The 26,050-nt window shown below is 40.4% G+C and overlaps 1 protein-coding gene across 1 annotated transcript in view; it reads left to right on the top strand.

Moving 5' to 3' along the window:
- The first annotated feature begins 10,553 nt into the window (after positions 1-10,553).
- The window catches only part of KCNN2 (potassium calcium-activated channel subfamily N member 2), a 152,505-nt gene continuing 137,008 nt past the window's right edge, over positions 10,554-26,050 (top strand). Inside the window, exons 1-2 of the mRNA XM_057737202.1 lie at positions 10,554-11,660; positions 12,308-12,403. Coding sequence (XP_057593185.1) covers positions 10,569-11,660; positions 12,308-12,403 — 1,188 coding nt within the window. The 5' untranslated portion in view covers positions 10,554-10,568. The remainder of the gene's footprint in view (positions 11,661-12,307; positions 12,404-26,050) is intronic.

The raw sequence follows: 26,050 nt of genomic DNA, 5'->3' as shown, positions 1-26,050 counted from the left end.
CTGACTCCCCTGGTCTCTCTTTTGAAGTAAGCGTTGAAGTTAGTCTGATCCTGGTGCTACAGTCACTTGTCAATATCAAATGAGACCCCTGCCACCTACACAGTGCCTGCCTTATGCTATGTCTTCTTGACTGCTGAGTCCTTTAAGAAGTTTGCTTCAAACAGCTGAACCACATGCTGTGAGCTGGGTGCAGAGTGCACTTTTGCTGCCAGCCCTCAAGACTAAGAGTATATACTTTGCAAATTGCCCCGGATAACCTTTTAAAAAAGGCTTTAGTCTCACCATGCAATAAGTATTTGTCTGAACTACTGAAGGGTGATGGAGCTAACACATTACAGAGAAATTAATTAGGTCACAAGTAACCATTACAAGTCATCTTCAGAGAAAGCTTTAGTCTTAGTTCCTTTATATTGTTAGAATCATATGATGACAGTGATTTTAACTGTAGAATTCAGTAAAAAATATACCTGATCTTTTACTTATAAGTAAGTGAGAGAAATCTACATCCCACAATTAAAATAATAATGTCACAGCTCATTTTTCTATTGAAATTCTTCTTGTATATTTATTAAATCATGATACTGTTAGGATTTTTAAGCCATTTAGATAGTCTCACAGAAAAAAAGTTTTGAATCCTTAAATTTCTTAAAATACATAGATAATAGTCTCTCATACCACTTAGGAAAACTTATTCCTGCTCCTCTCTAATTTTATGTATGTTGTCTCAGCACTATTTGTTTTAAATTGATACTTCCACTTTAGCATTTAGTTTTGTTTGGGGATTTCTCTCATCCGTTTTTAACAACTTTCTTGAGCTATAATTCACATATATACAATTCACCCATTCCAAGTGTACAAATCAATGATTTTTAGTATATTCACAGCATAATATGAGTATTACCACAATCTAATTTTAAAATATTTTTATCACATCAGTAAGAAACACTGTACCCATTAATAATGAATCCCCATTTACTGCCCCGTCCTCACCCAAGCATAAGACAACCACTAATGTAACTTTTTGTTTATAGCTTTGCCTGTTCTGGACATTTCCTATAATAGAATCATACAACATGGTCTTTTGTGACTGACTTTCCTTCACATATTTCAGGGCTCCTCCATGTTGTAGCATGTATCAGTACTTCATTTCTTTTTACTGATGAATAATATTCCATTGTAAGAATATACCACATTTGATTTATAAACTCACCAGCTGATAGACATTCGAATTCTTTCCAATTTTTAGCTTTGATAAATAATGCTGCTATAAACATTCATGTGCAAGTTTTGTGTAGATGTATATTCTCATTTCTCTTGACTATATACATAGTAGAATTTCTGGGTAATATGGTAACTTTACATTTAGTATTTTAAGGCACTTCCAAACTGTTTTCCAAAGCTGCTGTACCACTTTGCATTCCCATCAGCAACGTATGAGTGTTTGAATTTCACCATGTCCTCTCCAACACTTGTTATTATATGTCTTTCTGATTAAAGGCATCCTAGTGGTTATGAAGAGATATCTAATTGTAATTTTGATTTACATTTTCCTTGTGGCTAATGATGTTGTGTATTTATTTTCATGTGCTTATTTATCACTATTATATCTTCTTTAGAGAAATGTCTATTCAGAGACTTTGCCTATGGGTTATTTATTCTTTTCATTATTGAGTTGAAAGAGTTCTTTATATTTTGGATACAAATCCCTTTTCACATCTATGATTTGCAAATATTTTCTCCCACTCTGTAAATTGTCTTTTTACTTTCCTTCTGGTGTCCTATGAAGCACAAAATTTTGATAAAATCCAATGTAGCTATTTTTGTTTTCTTCTGTAGCTTATGCTTTTAGTGTCATGTCTAAGAAACTATTACCTAACCCAAGGTCACAGTGACTCACCCGTATGCTTTCTTTTAAGAGTTTTATAGTTTTTGTTCTCACATTTAGGCCTTTGATCCACTTTGAGTTAATTATTATGTATGGTATAAGGAAGAAGTCCAAGTTTGCTTTTTACATGTGAATATCCAGTTTTCCTAGTATTGTGTGTTGAAAAACTGTCTCTGTTCCTATTGAATTATCTTGGCACTCTTGTCAAAAATGAATTGACCATAAATGTAAAGGACTCTCTATTTTGTTCCATTAATATATATACATATCCTATTCCATTATACATTATCTTGATTACTGTAGCTTTATGGTAAGTTTTTAATTCAGCAAGTTTGAGTCCTTCAACTTTGTTCTTTGTTTTCAGGGTTATTTTGACTATTCTGGGCTACCTGCATTTCCATTTGAATTTTAGGATCAGTTTGTCAACTTCTCCAAAAAAATCATCTAGGATTTTGATAAAGATTTGAGAGAATCTATAGATCAGTTTGGAGAGTATTGACATCTTGACTATACTAAATCTTCTGATTCATTAATATGGGATATATCTCTGTTTATTTAGGTCTTCTGTAACTTATTTCAAAAATAATTTTTAGTTTGTATATGTTTCACATTACACTGTTGTGCCAGTTTCTGCTGTACAACAAGGTGAATCAGCTGTATTTATACATATATCCCCATATCCCCCCCCCCATAACTGCTTCCCACCCTTCCTGTCCCTCCCCTCTAAGTCATCACCAATCATCAAGTTGATCTCCCTGTGTTATACAGCAGCTTCCCACTAGCTATCAATTTTACATTTGGTAGTGTATATATGTCAATGCTACTCTCTCACTTCGTCCCAGCTTCTCCTTCGTGCCCCTCCCCATCCTGAAGTCTGTTCTGTTCTCTACATCTGCATCTTTATTCTTGCCCTGCCACTGGGTTCATCAGTACCATTTTTTTAAATTCCATATATATGAGTTAGCATACAGTATTTGTTTTCTCTTGTTTTCACTCTGTATGACAGACTCTAGATCCATGTTGATATATTCTTAATCTTTTTTTTTATTATATTGCACATGAAATTGTTGTAGTGGATTCTTTAGGATTTTCTATATACAAAATCATGTCATTGGTGAATAGAGATAGTTTTACATCTTTTCCATCTGGATGCCTTTCATTTCTTTTCCTTGCCTGATTGAGTTGGCTATAACTTTGAGTATAATATTTAATAGCAGAAAGAATGGGTATTGTTGTCTTGTTTCAGATCCTAGGAGAGAAGTATTTAGCCTTGTACCAGTAAGTATTATGCCAATGGCAGTGAATTTTTCATAGATGCCTTTTACTGGGTTGAGAAAATGCCTCCTATTTCTAGTCTATTGACTGCGTTTGTTTTAAAAGGTATTTGAACTCTGTCAAATGTTTTTGCTGTGTCTACTGAGGTGATTATATTATTCTTGTCCTTTATTCTGTTAATATGTTGCATTACACTGATTTTTAGATATTAAACCAGCCGTGCATTCCTATGATAAGCCCCTTTTGGTCATAGTATATAATAATTTTTATATGTTGCTATATTTAATTTGATTGGATTTTGTTGAGAATTTTGCATCTATATTGATAAATGATAATCAGTCTGTAGATTTCTTTTCTTGTGATGTCTGCAAGTTCAGTGATTTTTTTTCTGCCAGCTCAAATCTACTGTTGAGCCAGGCCCTCTAGTGAATTTTTCATTTTGGTTATTTTACTCTTCGACTCCAGAATTTCCATTTTGTTTTTTTAAAATAATTTATGTCTCTTTATTGGTATTCTCTGTTCGATGAGTCATTCTCATCATACCTCCCTTTAACAATTTTTTAAGTATGGTACAGCCCTGGGTTTGTGAACTATGCTGGTTCAATAGATATGTCAAGAGAGTTTTTTGGAATGTTGGGACACGGATGATCTGCTTCCCTCTGAATAGCATGGTTGTGGATATGAAGCCTAGAACTGCTACAGCCATTTTTACCCCCATAAGGTAAATTAGTGTGACCAATGTATGAGAAGGAGGACAATGACAAGAAAATACCTGAGGAAAGTTGCTGGAACCCTGATGATGTGTTAACCTCTGAAACAAACAGCATTGTAGTCTTCCCTAATTATGATATTTTCAGTTATAAAAGCCAAGAAATACCCTTTGTTAAGAGAACTTGACTTGTGAACAGAAGTATCCAATAGTTTTAACTAATTAAAACATTTCTGAGAAGGACTCATTCTGAGGAACAAGGGTAAAACACTGTGTCAAATGGAGTGTTTTGTCATTATATTTGTGTAGTATATATCTGTTATTTTTTTTTCTGTCATATTGTATCATGTATGTCATTTTGTAGCATATGGATAGGAATAGTAGAGAAAAAGTGCTACTAAATTTATAGCTAAAAATAAAACATCAACAGAATAGAAGTCATTTTTTTAAAATAATCTGGCTTATTAGATGAGGATGAATATGTAAACCTTAAAGACTTATCAGCATTTACAGTGTTTCATTGCTGATGACATTGTTATGTTTAATTGTACTTAGAAGAGCATGTTTTTCACCTTTATATGAGTGAGCACCAGCTCTCTCCTTGCCCTAAAGCAGTTATTTGGGAGTAGGAATTTACAAATAGTTCCAGAAAGGGAGACAGTAACATAAAGATAGACAAAGGATGATTAATTGATTCCTGAGCCTGTTTGGCAAGAGGTAGAAAAGAAAAAGGAAAACATAGAGGGTTGATGAATAACACATGGGAATGAAATTATTAGGAAAAGAGAAAAAAGAGCTAACGCATCGTGGATCCTAATCCTGTGAGAGAAGAGAAAATAATGATGGGAAAATAGATTGGATTTCAGGGAGAAAAATAAACTTCAAGAACCTTTGTAGCATCATTATGTTTGAGCACAGAGCCACCACGAAACTTTGAGGATCATCAAGTGGAATCTTCGACCTCCATACTTAGGCAAGGTTTTGCATGTCCTTGATCCCGCTTTTGGTAACTCTCTATTCCTGCTGTAAGACACAGTGGTTTATCTCTCCCTGTGGCATTAGAGCCTCACCTCGTTTCTCTGGTTCCCTGCTCACTCTTTGGTGCAAAGGGAGATGCAATGAGAGGACAGCTCTGCCAGAGCACAGAAGAGCCAAGAGCCAGGCTGGATCCCTGCAGGACTGCAGAAATGTTCCTCTAAGCCACAGGGCAAACAGCTTGAGCCTCTGTCTTCTCACTTATTATATAAAAAGACAAAATAGACTCTGTTAGTGCTAATAAGTAGTCTTCATTGGCCTTCAGCTTTTACTATGGATATTGCCCAAAATGAGAAATGCCTAGGCTGCCAGCAAAGTCAGCAGAAGACTGTGTCTGAATAGACTAGAATCTGTATTTTTTTCCATACTTTTTAATTGGGCACCTTGGACCTGCATGACCACAGCATTGCCATTTCATCCACACTTGTATTAGATCCTCATGAATTATTCTGTTGATCAAGTGAACTTAACAAAAGGGCACTAGTTAAGGATCTCAGAATCCCAATCAAGCCAGTGAGGACATGTCCATGAAGTCACCCAAAGGCAGTGAATGGTAACGGTAAGCCACTGCTGTCTGTTCTTTGACTATTGGTGGGGTACCAGCCTGTATGAGTTGATAGTCAATAGGTTATTTTTCTGCTATGGAGGAAAGGCTGGAAGAGTGTTAAACAGACTCACCAGACAGACTCAGAAGAATGTATTTGAAGTCTGGTTTTTTCTCACTACTCACTAGCTGTGTGACCTGGGGTAGCCCAGGCACCACATCTCAGGATTATCTTTACCTGTAAAGTAGCGATGATCATAAAAACTGCCCTACCTTGCATAAGGGTTCTTAAGAGATGCAAATAAAATAACACATGAGGCCCTGCTTTATAAACTAGAATGTGCTATCCACTAAGTCTTTTTTTGACTTTCTATTTAGATTCGGATGTGTATTTCTAGCTGCCAAGGAATATTTGTTTATGTAATCCATAGACTATTTTAAAAAGACTTATAGTCAATAATTTCAACCTGTTCACCTATTTAATTGTGTAACATAGTTCAATTCTACTAGCAAAACTAGTATAAGTTCTTTTTTTTTTTTCTGGCACTACTGAGACTTTTATAGATCCGCTAATTAGCTGACAAATGGTAGGAGGCAAGGACGAGGGTAAAGCAAGTTTGGAAAAGTTGCTGATGTTAATGAATAGGCCCTAACAGGAAAATTAATCCCTGAATGATAGTGGTATTACTAAACATTAACAAGCCTATCCTCAATAAGCTCATTCAGGTCTTGATATTTTCTAGTGGAAACAAAAGAATACATGTAACAATGATATTCTAATGTTTCCTTCAGATGTACATTTCTTATGAAATTAGGACAATACATGGTTTAAGAATAAGTTTTTTAATGAAATGTGTCAGGAAGGAAACAGGAACAACTTTGATATTATCCCAAGTCCCAGTTGTACTGATTGCTAAGCAAACTTAGAAAGGCTATGTCTCGTCACAACCTCTGTGGTTGGTACCACCAAATAATTTGCTTAGGCAAAGAAAAAAAATCTCAGAAAAGCATTTACTTTGTAGGTCAAAGTATCCTTCGGAGCACTCAGTGTGGGAAACAGATGCTCTGGACCCTGCATCAGCTGTTCTGACTGCCTTTGCAGGTAGACCCGAAACATCCAAATTCAAGGGTCCTGCTTCTTTTTTTAAGGAACAGAGATACCACAGACTATTAATTCCTATGAAAAAGAGAATTATTTTTAAAAAATCATTGGCATAATATAAATCTGCATAAAGCAAGGGATCAAGTGCAAACAACCTGAAGCTTTTTCCCAAGCCCCTTTGGTCTGGGAAAATCACTCTTCTAAGACTGTTATTAAGTGTTTGTGGGGTGCTTTGGGGGTGTTACATGAATGTGCCTGTTCTCAAGCTTGAAATACAACACATATGGAAAAGCAATCTTTGCAATCCATACGGGAAAAAAAAAACAGGTAATTTTTACAAGAACATGACACTGGAAATAAAGGTATTTAATTGATAGGATTTGAAATGTATTTTGTGGGTGAGTATGACCTCTGGTGTTAAACTAGAGAAATTCCAGCGCTTATATATCTTAATGACAGAAAGAGAAGCAAATGCAATTTTCCAAGAGCTTATCATTGGAGGTTGCAGGCCCTTGTATTGTGACCTTTCTTTCAATCTTTCTTCATTCCCTCCCTCTCTCCTTCTCTCCTCACTCTCACAAACATAAATGAGTATTTACTATGTGTGAAGTACTATCCACGTGGAAGAATATTGTCTTTGTTTTTCTAACTGCTTAACTTTGCATGCTCATCTATAATCCTATATAGGGGAAAAATCAAAATTATGGTATAGTATATGAAAAGTTTACATATAAGCTTAAAATCCATTTGTTAATTTTATAAAGAAAAGAGGATTGATGAAAAGAGGACCTTCTTAAATATGACAGGGGTCATAACCCAACAGTGTAAAATGCCCCAAACAATAAAGTTATGAGGATTCAGACTAAAAACAAAACAAAGTTGTCAGGGCATCTTGTCCTGTTTCATCATCATACTAATAGCAGATTATCATACTCTCCAAATACAGACATTTATTAGCAAGAATATTTTTTGAGTGTGTGATCAGATGATTCTTTGAAACAGAAAGATGATAAATATCTGAGTGATTTGCTCTCCTCTCTCTCCAATCACAGTGGGTTTCACATTACTATATTATTTCGTGAGCTTTTGCAAGGTATTGGCTTGGTGGAAGCACTGGTAATCTGAATTCTGGTATTCTGACAGTTCCTCATTTTGTTCGCCAAATCTCTGTTTCTTTCTTACCTTATGCATCCTTTTCCTTCCCTGACCCTCCTCTGTGAGAGCAGTGGTAACTCCATCATTGCCATAAATCTCAGCAAACACTCTTTGTTTCTACATGACTAAAGGCACTGCACCTAATCTGGTACTAAGACATAGAAGTATGCATGGTAAAAGACACAATAATTTTTTTCCCTGTTATTTTGTTTATGGAACGTCTTTGAAGCTTTGAATTTGCTATTTGAAAAAGTCAGTTTAACAATAGATGATGCAGCCATTATTTTTTTTTTTGCAGCCATTAATCTTTTAAATGACATTTTAACAATTCTAGAACATTATATCTAATTTCATGCTGGTAACAATTATTGTGCTATTTGGAGAGGGGATTGATATAGCCTTTCATCCAAATTTACCAAAGACTAATGAAAGTATTAATTTACCGTGATAAATGTATTAGATGTATTTAGGTTTGGAAGGATGAATCAAACTTTTTCACTTAATCAATTACATGTAACAACTAGAAGAAGGTTATATAATTTGTTATAAAGTGAAAATAAATGCATTATGAATTTTGTGCTTGAGTTGAACTTTGTTTCACACCAGAAGGTGAACATTTTTTTAATTTGGAAGCTTTCACTGTAATTTCAAATTATGCATTAGAATTGTTTGTAATAGTTATGCTCACCGCACAATTCATGCAGACCTACTCAGCTACCCCAAAGATTCTATGAGCTTCATAATTCTAAACAAGTTTTATTAAATTGCCAAAGTCATACTAGAATATAAAAATAAAATGCTGTCTCCAATTTTTAGCCATTCAAATTCTATTCTTGACCAAGACTACTGAGAAGTCCAAGTTCTATGGGACTGAAAGCAACCCTTTCCCTTTTTTTCTTCTGGATCTGTTTACTTGCATGCACAAAAAATTGAAATTGTTTAACTCATGTCCAGATATCCTAAAATGAATTATTCACTCCAAGGCATTGAAAACACACACTCTTTGGAGCAGGTACCTGGTAAGCAACTTTAGGCAGCTGCCGAGTAGAATATCAAGAAATTGGATCCAGCTGAGAATTCCAATTACCTAATGAGGGTGATCCGTTTTCACTTTAATTTCTTGGTCTATCTAACTCGTTATAACTTCTCTCGTAAAAACTGTGCTTTAAAATCGCAATTTAAAAGGGAGGCAAATGTTCAACTGGCCAATGTATTTCATTCCCTTTTCTGGAGATGGGAATCTTAATTTACAAAGAAATATAAACGGTAAAGACTTAAGATGGAGCAGTAACAAGGAACACCTGAAAGGGTCCTCTACCGCTTTGTGTTGGTATATCGCCTAAAAAGACGTATCATAGGAAATTTGTGAGACACAAAACGTAATTTTTACTGGTTTACTAGCAAATAAATATCACATTTAACTCTAGCAAAACTCCAGCACTGTCCCCCGGCAGCTATTATTCAGCCTGAGTTATCATTATTAATAATTTCCCAACCAGGCTATGACTGCCGGTGTGAATCAGCCCTTGCCAGGTCCCTCTCCATCCGCTGCCGCTGCAGCTAGGGCTTGGCACAGAAGATACACGGTGTTTGCGCATCAGTGATCTGCCTTTGCTTTGTGTCTGTGCTGCAGGTGGAGAGGAGGAAGAGGAACCGAAGACGAGCTGATGGCCGGCAGTCGCTGAGTATCCCCCAGACCCGCGAGCAAGCCTCTTCTCTTCTCCAAGGCAGGAAAAGCCCGAGGACCTATCCACTGGGGCGGCCAGAGGGCCTGAGCGCCGTAGCCCAGGACCCGGCGGCCGGGGGCGCCAGCCCCTCATGTTCCGCAGAAGGAGCACATGTGAGCGGGCGGTAGCGGGGAAAGCCCTCCGCCCCCGCCAGGGGGACCCGGGAAGCCCGCAGGAGCTCCTCCCGCCGACTGAGGGGATCCCCTCCTCCGGCCCCGCCCCCATCCTCCCCAGGCCCAGGCGCCGAGGCGGTTAACCCTACCCGCGCTGCAGCGCACTAGGGCGCGAGCACCGCTCAGCCAATCCCAACTACCCGGGCGCCAGAGCCCAGCGGCGGGGGAAGAACGGGGAGCGGGGCCCGTTCGGATCTCTCAGCGGCCAGACTGGGGCTCGGGCCCCGGGGTCCTCACCAAGCCCTGCTGCACTGGCTTAGCTAGTCGTCAAACTTTTTCTCTCCAAAGCAGGTGCCCCCGCAGTTATTTGGCGGGCAGCTGGCAGCCCACTCTCAGCGGGACGAGTAGGGAGAAGTGGGCGTGGGGCGAGGGGACTGCTGTTCTGCAGCTCTAAGAGGCGTGCATGCTGGTAGAAGAGTGGCACGGGTTCCGCACTGCTCCCTAGCCTGAGCCCCTGGCTGGGGCGGTTCAACGTGGTGCAGTGCCCAGTGCAGGTGATCTAGACTGCGCGTCCGGCACTAGTTAAGGGGGTGGCACGGGAAGACGGGACGCCCGTTTTCTTTTCTCCTCCCTCGGAAGATCGCTGCACTGCCTGGGGGCTCCCCATCCCTGGTGGTGCTCACGAGTACTCCCAATCAGCAGGTGGAATCCCTGCCCTCACCCTGTCCTGGCCTGCGCATCCTCAGGTTTCCATCCTGCAGATTCCTCGCCCCCCCGCCGCCCCCAAACCCTCTCTCACGCGTTCCCCTAAACCTCGCGCGCCGCAAACTCAGTTTCGGTCCCGCAGGTGATGTCATGCCCATTGTTTTGGTGCGCGCAACCAATCGGACTCGCCGCCTGGATTCTACCGGAGCCGGCATGGGCCCTTCCTCGCACCAGCAGCAGGAGTCTCCGCTCCCGACCATAACGCATTGCGCAGGGTGCACTACCGCCTGGTCTCCCTGCAGCTTTAACAGTCCTGACATGGAAACCCCATTGCAGTTCCAGCGCGGCTTCTTCTCAGAGCAGCCGCCACGCTCCTCACACCTGCATTGCCAGCAGCAGCAACAGAGCCAGGACAAGCCGTGCCCGCCCTTCGCGCCCCTCCCGCACCCTCACCACCACCCGCACCTCGCGCACCAGCAGCCGGGCAGCGGCGGTAGCAGCCCATGCCTCCGGTGCAACAGCTGCGCCTCCTCCGGTGCCCCCGTGGCGGGGGCGGGGGATAACCTGTCCCTGCTGCTCCGCACCTCCTCGCCCGGCGGCGCCTTCCGGACCCGTACCTCCTCGCCGCTGTCAGGCTCGTCGTGCTGCTGCTGCTGCTCGTCGCGCCGGGGCAGCCAGCTCAATGTGAGCGAGCTGACGCCGTCCAGCCATGCCAGTGCGCTCCGGCAGCAGTACGCGCAGCAGCCGGCGTCCGCCTCCCAGTACCACCAGTGCCACAGCCTGCAGCCCGCCGCCAGCCCCACGGGCAGCCTCGGCAGCCTGGGCTCCGGGCCCCCGCTCTCGCACCACCACCACCACCCGCACCCGGCGCACCACCAGCACCACCAGCCCCAGGCGCGCCGCGAGAGCAACCCCTTCACCGAAATAGCCATGAGCAGCTGTAGGTACAACGGGGGCGTCATGCGGCCGCTCAGCAACTTGAGCGCGTCCCGCCGGAACCTGCACGAGATGGACTCGGAGGCGCAGCCCCTACAGCCCCCCGTGGCTGTCGGAGGAGGTGGCGGTGCGTCCTCCCCGTCTGCAGCCGTGGCCGCCGCCGCTTCGTCCTCAGCCCCGGAGATCGTGGTTTCTAAGCCGGAGCACAACAACTCCAATAACCTGGCGCTCTACGGGGCCGGCGGCGGAGGCAGCACTGGAGGCGGCGGCGGCGGCGGCGGCAGCGGGCATGGCAGCAGCAGTGGCACCAAGTCCAGCAAAAAGAAGAACCAGAACATCGGCTACAAGCTGGGCCACCGGCGCGCCCTGTTCGAGAAGCGCAAGCGGCTCAGCGACTACGCGCTCATCTTCGGCATGTTCGGCATCGTGGTCATGGTCATCGAGACCGAGCTGTCGTGGGGCGCCTACGACAAGGTAAGTGCTCGAGCCCTTAGCCCACCGTTCCCGGGCCGCAGAGGCGGACACCGGGTGGTTGGGATGGGCGCTGTTTGGAACTCCCTGCCTGCCAGTTCCGAGCCTTCCCCAGGCGATTGGAGGTGCCCGCCGGGACGGCGAACACCTCGCAGACTCGCACCCCTCAGACTCGCACTCCTCAGACTCGCACCCCTAATCCACGAGGCAACTCCGAAGAGGGAGCTTTTCCGTGCGCAGCCAAAGTTCTGGAGGCTGTGAATGCCCAGCGCGTTTGGGCACGTTAAAGAAGTGATTTCGGGAATCGGTGGGGAAAGCATGCTCTGTTCCTTTCCTGGTGCTCACCGTGTAGGAGGCCCCTTTCAAACCCAAGCGCTTAAACTCATGGATAACTTCCTTGAGGATTTTCAGAGCCACAAGCTGAGCTTAGGGCTGTGTTGTCGGACCTCGCTGCTTGGCCTTCCTTGATCTCCTCTCTCACTTTCCTGTGAGGCCAAGTGATCGTACAGATCGCAGAGCCAAGACAGGTGCCGCTACCCCCATCCTTTTCCTGGGAGTTCAGGTCCACTTGCTGGGGGCTGAGCTACCCCCAGGACTTGAAACATGGTTAAAAGTGCTTCTTTTAAAAAATGCTTCTGTTTGTGTTGCAGGCGTCGCTGTATTCCTTAGCTCTGAAATGCCTTATCAGTCTCTCCACGATCATCCTGCTCGGTCTGATCATCGTGTACCACGCCAGGGAAATACAGGTAACTTAGGTTCTGCTGTTTATGAATGACCCCAGCCTGGGGAAATGCAAGGCAGCAAAGGCTTTTTCCAAGCTCTGGTGTCCTTGCTTGAGGTTACAGAAGACACATGTTGTATTCTTACCTTAGCACCTGACCTGTTCTTTCAAGAAGTTAAAAACAAAACAAACAGTGCAGCATGTAAATGTGCAGTAGTTTCCAGGATGCATTTGTTAAACCTTTCAGATTTTTCCCGCTTTAGATAGATCCACTTCTCCATATCAGTCACTGCATTTGTTTTCCTTAAGGGCAGTTGTGCACTAGCCTTAATCTGTCAGGTAAATGTGTATTTTTGTCTAATATACATTTAACAAGATGGGTGGGTTGTTATGGAAGATTGTGCCCATCTATATCACCTTTCATAGCTGTAGCTTAGATAAGAAAATAGGCCCGTGATATTCCTTGCTAATGTATATCAGTAAGACAAGAGGAGAACTCTAACCTTTTCTATATCTTACTCTAATGTTAAAGAAAAAAATCTGTTGTAAATTTAGAATAGAAATTCTGTATATCTGGTAGTTTGGTAGATTTTAAGGTGCAATCATCCTATTATTCATTAAAAATGTCATTTAAGAGCAAAGGCCACTGCCTTTGTAAGTGGACTTGTTAGGAAAATGTTTGTTTCATTTAAATGCAGTCGGGATCTCTAGTGTTAGATTTGACTGCTACTGACAATTTCAGAATACTCCATATAAAATTCATAGATCATCTTTTGAGTTGTTTACTTTGCTGTAGCTTTCAGTTAAAGGAATAGTAAGGTTTGTAAATAAAATAACTGGAGTTTTCAAAAATTAGGAGAGATTGAGATTTTCTAGTTTAGAACTTTACACTAGTATGCATTTTCTGATTTTTTTGGATCAGTTGTTAGGCATTTGGCCGAACTATTAAACCCTCGAATTTAGGCTGCTTTCCTTTAGGAGCTGCCATTGAATTTAAATAACTTAGCGTTAATTATAGGTTAAACTAATTTTATGTTAGTAATTCACAAAAACATACTAAATATGGAAGAAACCAATTTTAACTATTGTCCAAGCAAAATAAAGCTACACATGACCCCACGTGAGGAGGGAGAAATTACTTCATCATGCTTTCAAATTTGCAAAGACTTTGAAAAGTGTGATTTTGAAGGAAGGAGGACAGAGAATGAGAATTAGAAAGAGCGAGACTATTTAGAGGTAAGTAATAAAATTGCTCTGGCAAAACAAGGCAAACACATTTGAACTCTTTAAAATTTTAATAATTTATACAGGTCCATCTTTAATTCAGCACTAGTGATCGGGGGCTTTTGAGATTCTTTCAAACATTTTAAAGTAATCCTAAAATGTAACTTAAACATGGTGAGAGTATCTTTTCATTTTGACTTGACGGATAGACACTTAAGGCTGGGGGACCGAGTAGGTCTAATGGCCCGTTTGACTTGGTTTTCAGATGAGGAACGGGCAGTCAGAGGAGGTGACCAGCTTGCCAGATCCCGCAGCTAGGCAGCGCAGAGCGTGACCAGCCCTGTCCACCTAGCTTCCACCCAGAATGCTTCCTGCTGCGCTCTGCTGCGGCTTGTCAGCAGCCCTGAACATGGACGTGCCTTTGTGTGTGGTTCCCCTCTAAATCCCAAAGTTAGGTATTTGAATAAGGTTAAACTCAAAAGATTTTTCTAAAATCTTCTTAGGTATTTATAAAAATCAAGCAACTTAATTTTTTTTTTTTTTTTGGCTTGAGGACCAGAGTAGTTTTACTTAATCCACCCTAGAAAGAGACCTTGCTGGGTTTTTGGTTTTTGTTTTTTTTTTAGTTAAACATCAGCTTTCGTATTATTCATGTTCCTTCTGAAAAACACACAGCTAAACAAGCATTCATGGTGGAGGACATTTGATGGTATTAACACCAAGAACAAAGTATCTTCCTGGAAACACTAACTTTTTAAGAATTATGGGGAGATTTTTTTTTGAAATAACTTATAGGAGTTTGAGAGAATCAAACACTGGCCATTAACATTGGCCATATGTTAATTACATGTTGTAAAAAACTTCTGATACCCTATTAGAACTCTTAAAATTTAGAGAAAGTAATACAAATTTAAAAAATCATATTTTTAAAGATCATTTCACACTTGAAAGAATTCCACCTCTGGCTAATTTTGAAGATGATTTCTGTTATACAAGTGCGTAGATATATCAATTAGAGTACATATAGTATGGGTGATAAAAATGAAGACATGGATTCCCCCTCTAAGGGTTATAAGCACAATGAACCTTTTACTGTTGAGGCAACATAAACATCACAAAAAGTTAGATTTTTATAATTGGGTTTATCTGACCTGATATGTAGTTTCTGCTAAACCAGTCACACTTAAGAGAATTTCGAAATGAATGCTTGGGTAATATCATTTAGTTGTTTTGAATGTAGCTTTTACATTCAGTGTTTAATCTAGAGGGATTTTTGTTTTCCTCAAGCTGAATTTCCAAATTCTTATCTGAGATGCTTTTTTAAAAAATATAAAATGGAAAAGGAACAAATAAATATGGAGACCCTGAGCTAGAAGTGAAAAACCAGAAAAAACATGTTATAATTTATCCAGAGAGTAGAGTCAGTGATTGCTGCTGAAATAGTTCACTCAGAAACACAGTAAAATCAGGTGTACAGGCTAATGTATCCATGTGTAGAAAATGATGAATTGTGCCCTTTGTAACTTATTGATGTCACTGCTGTAGATGTACTTCTTTCATAAGTTTTAAGCAAATAGGTACTTCTCAGTTTACTATTTAGAATTCCAAGTATATAGATTAGCTTTGAGTTAAGGGACTCAATGCAGAGCTTATGCTGCCATTCAGAGCATATTCTTGGATATAGCACACAGTCTAACATGACACTTCCTCATTTTCTTTTTAGCGTAGCAGTGTGATTGGATAGTGAGAGCTAGCTAGTATGAGTTTCTGGTACATGGTAGGATTTCTCACTGCGTTCAGGAAAAGTAAGTATTGTAACCAATGTTCTGGCTCTCTGTCCACCGGAATTGCTTTGACGAAGCTTGGGGAGGTCCTGACATTTCCATGGAGAACCTTGGAAAGCAAGTCAATGTGACCTTTTATGAAATGTTTATACACAGTCTATCAAAATAAGATGGTTCAGGTGAGTCATGGACAGAAGTACTTGAATTAAAATGGTGTGGTGGGGAGGCTTTGTAAGAACTTAGCTCAGTACATTTCAGCTTTGGTGTCATTTTTCAGTACCACAGACAGCTCAATGTACTAGGCTATAGTTTGCTCATTTCACTAATTACTTTTAGACCCCCCCCCCCCAAACAAAAATGTAATCACTTTTTTTTGGTGGGGGGAGGTCAGAATGCTTATATAAAATCAGATTTAGTGGGAACAGGTTTTCAGCTAAGTAGATATTAGATTGTTTCAAATAGACATTTGGCCTTTCTGTATTCGTCAGTAAAGCCAAAAAATGATGAATAAATGCATAAAATAAATTTCTGCAAATGCCTTTGTATCACAACCTTCTGACAAAGGAAAAGTGCTATGGGGATTGTTTTATACAATTTGGAAAGGTCACTTGATACTGAATAAGTAGCTTCCCCACCTAAAGTCCAAGGTCAAATAATAAGAAAAACAGAGGAATGATTTCCCATGACTTTTCTTTTTCTTCCCCCTCTTCTGTGGGGTTGGAAGTATTTCTTTGATAGAAAAAGAACAAAACAATGTTCAAATACTCTTTAAGATCTTCAACATCAAATAAGTTGAATGTAGATTGCACTTCATCTTTTCAACTTTAGTGCACTCCATTTTCTCTTGCAGAAGCAGTTTTACTTGAAAGAGTTGTTTAGTATTTTGGGATAGGCAAATATAAGATTCTAAGTTGGGAAGAAAGCCCCTTGGACCGTGATCTTTTTGGTTCTCATGGGATTTGGTGGAATGGAGAGCACCGTAAAGTTGAAAAGGATTTTGTTTCCTTGATTTTGTTTTGGTAATAATATAATTATAGAATAAATAGCACTAGGGGAAAAACTGACTTTCTTTGATATCTCTTGCAGTGGAATAACTATGCATTCTCCTTCAAGTTAGCTTTTCAGAGATGGATGATGTAGATCTAAAAGTGGAAGAGCAGAAATTAAAATTTCCCTTTACCCATGCATGTAGGCCACACAAAGGAGGAAGGAGTGAGTGAGGGCAGGGACCTTAGCAGCCTCTGAAGACTCCTGGACTGGTTGAGGACGGGTGGCAAAAAAAAGTGCCCACGGAGTAGACTCTGGCTCACCTTGCGGAGAGTGGGAAAGAATGCTCACTTTCCCACTTCTGCAGAGAGCAAGTCGATGCTTCTAGACCATGCAGAAAATACTGCATTTAGTTATTATTCTTATTAATAAAATAACAAATACATGTAATAAAAATAACTAGTACAGAAGAGCTTAAAATAAATATGATAGTCACATGCTCAGTCCTGTTTTTCAGAGACAACCACTTTTAAATTTCTCATACATTTCTCCAGAATTTTCAAAAATAAATATTTAGTTGTGTTTAGAGATGCACACACTGTGGTTTTTGTTTTTTTTTGTTTTTTTGTTTTTTGCTTAATATATCTTGCAGGTTTTTTGTTATCAGCACATGGAGACCCATCTAATTCCTTTTTAGCGACTGTTCCTTATCCCATTTCGTGGATGTACTGTGGCTTACTGTTAGGCTTTTACTGTTATAAAAGCCATAATAAAAATGAACGTGCTTGTATAGTATTGTAATCTGCTAATTAGAGGATACACATGTGGTATATATCTAGCAGACAGATTGCTGAGTCAAAGGGAGTTTGTATTTTAAATGGAAAGGTACTGCCCACCAGCCCCTGAGAAGGGTCTTCAGAGTTTTCATTCTCTGCTTCCCCAGACATTATTTCCCCCACGGCATTGTTAACACCGAATGTTATAAAAAGGGATTTTAAATATCTTTGGCTTCGTAAAGTTTACTGTCTTCCTGAAAAAAAAATTTTTTTTGGTGAAAAATTCATTGAGGACAAACCTCATGGCCTCATAAGCTTATTTGCAACGTTTTGCAGTATCTAGTGACAGTCCTACCGGTCCTTGTAAAGGTGCCATTAGAAGCAAATATTGGCCAAGTTTTGGGGGGTTTAACTTTAAAAAAATTTGGAGATGAAGCTGAAAGAGTAGAAGGAATGGTCTTCGATTGGTCTTTAGGTCTCTCCTGTATCTATTTGTATGAGGGAGAGAAGGGTTAACTCTTTGCCTGTAAGACTCCAAAAGATTGTGAGGTGGATACCTTGCCTGAATTGCTTTGTTGTATGGTGGTCAGCTCCGTGACCGCTGTCTATATTGTCAGCAACTCCTACAGCGTTGTAGTGAGACTCTCAGTCCCTTTGACTTCGTGTATACCCTGTAGTAACGAAATCACTCAGGACTAATTTTTCTCCACCTGCCTGTGTAAAGATCTCTGCATTATTAATGGGTGTGACACTAAATAAAGCGATCTTGGTGTGTTTACAGAGCAGCATCACAAATGAATGAAGAGTGGAACTTTGGGTTTACTGCAAGTGGGTTCGCTTGATCTGCCAACTCATTTCTGGGCCATATTTTGTACAGCTTGGAAAGAAGGCCACTGTGAGCTGTCATCATCCCAAACCACATCTGGGAGGGTGGACAGAGGAAGCCTGCATTGATTTAACTTCAGGAAGTTACTTTTGGTCAGGGTGTAAAGTGGTTTCTTAGGGCTGTTTTAGTGAGAATTTCTGCTCATTAGGACATAATGTTCGCTACTTTGGGAGTATATGTTTAACCTGAAACTCCTTAGAATTCTCTTTATAGAACTGGAAACTGTGTGGAGAGGACCTGGGTCCCACCTAGTGTGGAAACTTTCTTTATGTCATCTCAGGTAAAGGTGGCCACCAAATGCCTGCTTGAACCTCTTCCCATGGCAGTCAGTTTGTCTGTACAAGGCTGTCCGTTCCATTGCCAGACAGCTCTTAATTTTAGGAAGATTTTCCTTATGTTGTGGGTGAAGTCTGGCTTTATTCCGTCCCATATTCAACATTTAAAAAGTTTTTGAGCTCTGCTAATACAATGAGGAATAAGGTCCTTCTCTCTTGGAACTGACATTCCAAGCAGGCGAGGTTAAGGAGAAAGACAAAAATTAAGGAAGAAAATCCTTGGAAGTGTCATAAAGGGGCCACGAAAGGCTGCAGTAGAAAATTATTAGGAGCAGAGGGCTGAACACATCAGATAGGCTGGTGCCGGGAGTAGTCTCTAAGGAAGTGACTTGTAAACTGAGATGTGAAGGAAAAGAAGTTACCAGCTATTGGCAAAGTCTGGAGGAACAACTTTTCCCAAGGCCTCGTGACTGAGTGGAGTTTCCTACACTTATACAGTTGAGAGCAAATTAGTGTGGCCCAAGCGGGGCGATGGCCTGCTGGATGGGGTGAGAGGAGATACGCAGGGTTCTGATACTGAAGGGTCATGAGGCCGTGGTGAGAACTTTGTGATATTTTCTTCACAGTGCATAAGGCCATCATTAAAGCATAGAAGAATCATGATTCAGCTTACTGTTTAAGCAGACCTTGTGTTGAAGCTCTGAGGAGACTGGTCTGGAGACCATGAGGAGACCCTTGGCAAGTCACATGGTAGAGATGACGCTCACTTGACTTGAATAGCAGTGGTGGAAATGAAGAGAGGTGATCCGATTTGAGACCCAGGTTGGAGGTCGAATGTACATCTCAGTGATTGGATTTGACAGGTGAGGGCAAGGGATGATGCAAAGATGATTCCCAAAGTTCTGGGTGAAGCATCTGAGTGTGTGATGCTAAGAGGAGAGGACTCACATTGAAGAGTAGCATGTGGAATCAGAAATGCTTCTGGCGGAAATGCTTCTGATTATACAGGAGAAGCCTGAGTTCAGAGGAAGGTGTGGAGTGGAAATTTAAATCGTTGAATAATCAGCATAGAGACTATTTAAACCCACAGGAATTGATTTCACTTAGAGAAAATAGAGAAATGAGGGAAGAAGGTCGAGAGTGGATCAACCTCTGACATCTAGAGATTGTGTGAAGTAGGAACTAGAGAAAAGAGATAAGAATGACTTGTCCTTGAGGTGGTAATGGGAGTGTCGGAAGGAGGGCACAGTGCTGTGTATTGAATGCCATGAAGTCTGTTAATATCGGATAGAAAGCTGCCTTTTGGATTTGGCAAGTTCAAGGTCATTGCTGACCTTAATGGGCAGTTTCAGTGGAATGGTAGAAACAGAAGACAGACTGTAATCTCCAGTATAACAGAATAAACTGATTCCCCCCTTCCCAGAATTACAGAGCAAACATTTAAACATTGCTTAGGCTCCTTTAAATGCTCTCCTAATTAAATAGTTCTAGTTTCTTTGAATATTCCTGATCAGACTTAGAATGTCCCTGATCATATTCTTCTGGACCTACTCTGTTTTGCTGAATTCCCTCTTAGAATAAGAAGGTCAGAAATGTACTTCATACTTTCAGATGAGATCTGCCAGTGAACTTGTTACCTCCCTTCCTCAGAAATGCTCCATTATGCTGACTGTTATTTAGTCTAAAATGGTCAATGCTTCACATGAACTTTTGCCAAGTACACTTGTAAAATTGTTATTGAACTGACTGTAGGGCTTTACATTTATTGACTCTGTTAAATAGCATCTTGGTTTCAGACGGGTGTTTTAGCCTGTCAGAATTATTTGAATCATAATTGTGATGTTTATTTGACAAACACTTATTTAGCTTTGGAAAATGCTGTGTATGGACTGGCTGTGGCATTGGCAAGACCCAAATCAGTGCTAAATTCTGTTCGAGAAACATCGTCAATATTAGTGGCTGCTCCCCGGTTTTCATACATCCAACTCTTCTTCCTAGCTTCTCACTAGCCATGACTTTGAAAAGTATAGCTTGGGTACCCATACCCAAGGCATTAGTGAGCCACAGTCAGAGCGGGGAAGTAGGACCTTCTATGTAGTTAGCCATCTGCTCATCCGTGATATTTGGTAGCCTTTCAAGTACTAACACCTCTATACACCCTGACTATCAGCCAGCCTGCGTTTCTCTGCAAGAATGTCATGAGGACTGTCAGATCCCTTGCTGAAAGCCATGTATTATATGAAGTCTCATGATCTGCCAGCCTATTCATGACATCCAAGAAGGAAACAAGATTGATGGGCTTATCATTTTAAGCATTATAATATATTAGGCTTCATGACCAAATGCCTTTTCTCTTAAAAGTTTTGTTTTTCTCTCCAGATTATAAAATTAGTAAATATTTATGTTAGAAATCTGTGAAACATAGATAATGTGAAAAAGAATATGTTAGTTTAATCTTACCACCAGAGATAATTATTATTGTGATATAATGTATTTATATGAAGTAGATGGACCTGATATTTGCTATGTGTCAGTATAAAGAAATTTAGTGCTCTTTTCATGCAATTTTCTATTCATTTTCCCATGCCATTAAACATTCCAATTCTTTTACATCATATAGCTATAATCAATTTAATCCTTTCCCTTATTTTTAGACACTTAAGAAAAATGAGAAAGAACCTATTTAAAATATTTGTATAATAAATACCTTTGCAGATGAAGTTGTGTAAGCATCTCTGATGATTTCCTAAGGATAAATTGCCAAGGCAGAAATTAATTAGTTAAAGGATATTATTTAAGACAATTGAGAGTTCTTCGAATCATCCTCCCAAAAGTTTATATCACTCCTTTCATTTTTAAAGTACTTACAGACCACTTTGTTTAATAACTGTTATGATTATTTTCTTGAGTGTCTAGGATCAATTTACTGATTAGTATTTTGAGTACTGTCCTACTTTGTGAATCTAGAAATGTGTTTCCCTGGGGTCTCCTATAGCTTCCTATTTCTCCATGATTTTGGCTTCTTAATCCTGGCTAACCAGGTTTGGAAAAGGGGATTCCTGCTTAACAACTGAAGTTTACACAGAAATGATGCAAAAGCAGTATTGGAGGATAACTTTGTCCACAGATGTTCCCAGGCTTTGTTGTTATAGGAAGCTGTAAAAACCATAATTTCTGAAATTTTTCTCTACAAACTTTCCTGCTGAGCAAAGCAATCAGACTCTCCTTTGAGTTGTTTACTGTTTTTTGCAGCATTGCCTCGTGGCTTTGTCCGCTGCTTCTGGAGTCAGCCTGTTTGGGCTCATACCCAGCTCTGCCACTAATTAGCTGTGTGACCTTGGACACAGTACTTAATTTCTCTGTACTTCACTTTCCTTGTCTGTAAAATGGGGAATATAGAGTACCTCTCTCATTGGGTTGTTATGAGGATTAAGTGTATATATATTTATGTGTATATATATATGTGTGTGTGTGTGTGTGTGTGTGTGTGTATATATATAAAGCACTTAGAATGCTGCCTGGCATGTGGTGAGGGCTGTTTAGGTGTCAGCTGCTAGTTATTGTTAGCTATTTTGGGGTTTGTTGGGGTGGAAGGGGGGGAATTGCAGCCCAGCCTCTCTAGGCTTTAGGAAACAGTGATATTTTTTTCTTCTTTTACATGTCTTACAGGAGGGAACAGAAAAAGAAAAAAGTGTGCATTCAAACGGTGTTCATTAGTTTATTCACACTTAATCTAGAATAGGTGTATGTGTGTGCGTTCTTTTTTTTTTTTTTTTTAAATAAAAGCTTTTATCTCCATTAAGGACAGCCAATATTTTTTTTAAACTGAGTTAGTTCAGATTTTCCCTGTGGGCGCGTTGGCTGTCTGAGGAGATAAGTGTTCATTTTGGTTGTCACGTTTCAGATCAGTAAGTAGTGTTAGAGTACTACAATGTTAGGGCTCACCATTTTTTACCAAAATAGCCATTTCCCCTGTAAATAGGTGTGGCTTCTGGCTGGAAGCTAGGCTCTTTGTGAGCTACATTAACTCCTTCAGGCATCCAGGGCACAGCTGATGGCATCTCCTACTAATTAGGACCCTGGTGACTTAAAAGAGTTAAATGCAGCTCCCTGAAAAGTAAGCAAAGGGAATAAGTTGATAATGGAAAATTCTGGTATTAAACCTCTGCTGAAAGGATAAGAGGTAATAAACAGCTAAAGGCGTATGTATAAAGAACTGTAATTGACAGCATTTCTGTCTGTATGCATTGCAGGTCTACAGGATATTTAAATAAAAAGCACTTTTTTCTTTTTCTGGATTAGGTCTACCTCTGGCAAGAGTTTTGTTTAGTATGCCACCACCCTCAGCCGTGCTTGGAGTATGTTGGTTGGAAAGAATTGAGAAGAATTTTTGTGTGTCAATATGACAAGTAACATCTCAAAATATACTTGGTTCAGTGATTAGGTTTACTTTTTATCAGACAGCGTATATCTTCTCTTCTGTTTCGTTTCAAATGACCATTCGTTGAGTCTGTATTACGACAGTCTCTCTTTTATAACAGTACATTACTGTTGGGTGAGTTTTCTTCTTTGCTTTATGCATTTATAAAACACATTGAGATTCAGACATTATAAACTTTGAACTGAACCGTGTAGACAAGTTTTAACAGCCAGTGTTTCATATCTGTAATTTGTCATGTGCTTTCTTGAATATCTGAGCATTTTTACCTGGTTATATATTCATCTATAATGGTTATCCAGAAGGTATTAAGATAGGGTTGTTTCCAAGCAATCTGACTGTTGAAATTTGGATATGCAGCCATTATTGGTTTTATTCCTTGAGGTAATCTTCTTTCTATCAGGAAGTTTTGGTCTTCCAAGGAAATTGTATGCAATATTCCTATATCAGTTTGGACACAAGCATACTGAATTTGGGGAGGAGGCATTAAACACTATAGTATGGTTGTCATGGTCTTGGGTAATGCTTTTTTGAGGATAGTGTCTGCTGTCAAGAGGGTTAAAAAATAGACAGGTGCTAATCCTTAAACTGCTTATATTTTTGCTGAGTGAGTAAGGGAAATTACATCCTAGTATTGGATTTATTTTTAAGGTCACAGATTATTTAAAATATTGAAAAATAATAATTAGGCTGAATATTGAAGTTTCATTCATATAAAGTGACATAAAATGATGGCAGTGGGATTTATTATAGTCACCTCATGCCTTTTCACACATACATCTAATACTTCAAGACATACCCAAGCAAAGTTATTGACTGAACACTTCATTTCATTTATGTGGATTTAGCTATGAAATTGTAAGATGAAAAGTTTTAGCTTCTAGAAACTTGCCTTAGGTCAGTTTTCATACTGGTAAATCCTCCCATATCTGGAAAAAAAATTTTTTTTATCAAAGAGCATGAATTGCTTTCTGTCCTTTGAAGTGAAAATAACTTAAGATATATTTATTTAGTTAAACATGCTGTTAGTTTAAACCTTACTGCTTAAACTGGTGGATAATATTGTAAGTTTTAGTGCTGTCACTGAAAATTATTTTGAATAGAATTTTACTTCTTTCTCATTAGTATTTTAGTCAAGAACCATCACTATTTGTTCTCATTTGTCAATGTCAAAGAGGATACTTGATGAAAATGCATTTGGATAGACTTTCAAAAATTAAGCAGTAGTGATACGAAGAGAAGTCTCTAATTTGCTTGTTTTGGGGGGAAAAGCAATAATACTGTATTAAGGCTGAAAACTGGTTTTCAAAATATCTTTGATATGGAATTCACTGGCTTGTGTAGATTTTTTAAATATCATTTTTAAAGGCCTAATCTCTGTATTCTTTTTTTCCCTTTCAGCATATCTGCTTTACACAGTCTTTTTTATCCCTTTTGACAACTATTGCTACTTTTCAGTTGTTACGTTTGGGCCATGTTCTGCTTCACATCTCAGAATGTGTCCCTTGGGTGCTCCTTACATTGGGGGATGAAGATCCAGCCCACTGGCTGTCATGTTCACTGTGTCACATAGTCTGATGCTGTGTACACAAATTGCTTCAGTGGCAGCTATTTCAAAATCATGAATCCACCAAGTGTGTCTCATTGCAGTTTTATACAGCTGGCCACAGAGGGAAAGCAAATGTGTGTTTAGGACTTAGTCCCTCAAGCCCATGTCAGAACGTCCTGAGCAAAGACCACACAGAACAGTCAATGATGAGCATTTTCTCTGCAGCCTTTGCCCAGAAACAAGCAGTCTTCTCTGCACTGTTGTGCGGGAGCACACCTCACCACTGCAAGATGATCGGTGTGGTGGAGGGTGGGATGAAGGCTCATCTTCAAGACCTGAATTATGCTGTGTTGCCACATGGGAAACAAATTCAACAAACGCAAAGGAATAGGATCAGATCAGATGGCTGGTGGGGTGGAGGTGATGAGCTCAGATACCATGGTGACATGTACTCGAGCTGCATTCCCAGGCTGAATACAGGTTTTTATTAATTGGCTCTCATTTCCTCTCTCCTCTGTTGGTATAATGATGACCTGTACATTTACAGTGGGGTCAAAACAAAGTTGATGACTTTTACCCTTTTTTCTTAAACACAGTTGGGAAAATTACAATGAAGTGCTGCAAATCTGGTCCCCTTTACCAAGAAGATAAGAACAGTAGGATTTTCAAATCATCTCACTGACTTTGTTTTAAATTTGCCTATTGATTCCTTTCTTCTGAGGAGCAGCCCTTCCTACCCAGCAGTCTCTGAGGTCCCTGCTGGGTGTGTTTACATAACTCATCCCTCTCAGCTTCTCCAGCTTTGTTTTCATTGGGGAATATTCTGGGGGAACACATGCTGTGTTTTGATTCCAGCCGTGTCAGGATTCCCTAGCTGACTCTGAGCCTAGGGGACAAGTTGAGGATACGTGCTGATCTCTAATACTCCTGGGTGCATCACTGTTGTTGGAGGGAGGACAAACAGGCGTAGATACAACATTTTCCGGTCATGGTGCATCACATCTGGTGCTTGTACTTGTGTTTATGTCAAAACGTTGTACAAAGTAGAAGAGCCACTGCCTGGAGGCAGTAGATGCCATCTGGCAGGATCTGTCACTGTCCACCAGAGGGTGGCTGGCAACACAAAGTCTGCCTCCCCGCCCCCCCCACCCACCCAAGGACAGTGTAAGTAGGAGGAGTGGTCATATAGACACCTTCTGTTGGTGTCTGGGCAGCCACATGTGCTTTTGGATCCAGACAGATTGGGGTTAGAACTCAGCTTCACCCTGGGTGACCATGAGAAGAAACTTTGACCCCTGTCAGGCTCATTTTCTTTGTTTGTAAAATGGAGATGAGAATTATACCCATCTCACTAGATTGTTTTGAGGATTCAGTGAGACCGTGTTTATGAGGAACCTAGTGTGATACCTGGCGCATTGGAAATGGCACATCCAGTAAATGGTAACCCTTTCTGTTATCACTCTTCCATCATTGCTATTATTAAGCAAGTGTTATAGCCCAAGCAGGGAAGCAGAGCCTAGAGTCTAGGAGGATCTCAAAGTGGGAAGGGGGTTGAATAATAATGTACAGTATTTCAAGGTAGTTGAACCAAGCTCTGGTAAGAGGGAAGTTGGGCAGAGAAGGCAAATACTAGGTTAGTTAGGGCTGGGGGCTGGCAAAATATAGCCCACGGGCCAAAGCTGGCCTCCTGGGTAAATCTGGCTTACCTGTTTTTATAAAGTTGTATTAGCACACACACTTGTTTACATTCCAT

Source organism: Hippopotamus amphibius, chromosome 1 (assembly GCF_030028045.1).
Source record: "Hippopotamus amphibius kiboko isolate mHipAmp2 chromosome 1, mHipAmp2.hap2, whole genome shotgun sequence".
Classification (NCBI taxonomy): Eukaryota; Metazoa; Chordata; class Mammalia; order Artiodactyla; family Hippopotamidae; genus Hippopotamus; species Hippopotamus amphibius.
Note: the sequence above shows the minus strand (reverse complement) of the source record. Positions and strands in the feature narration are given on the sequence as shown.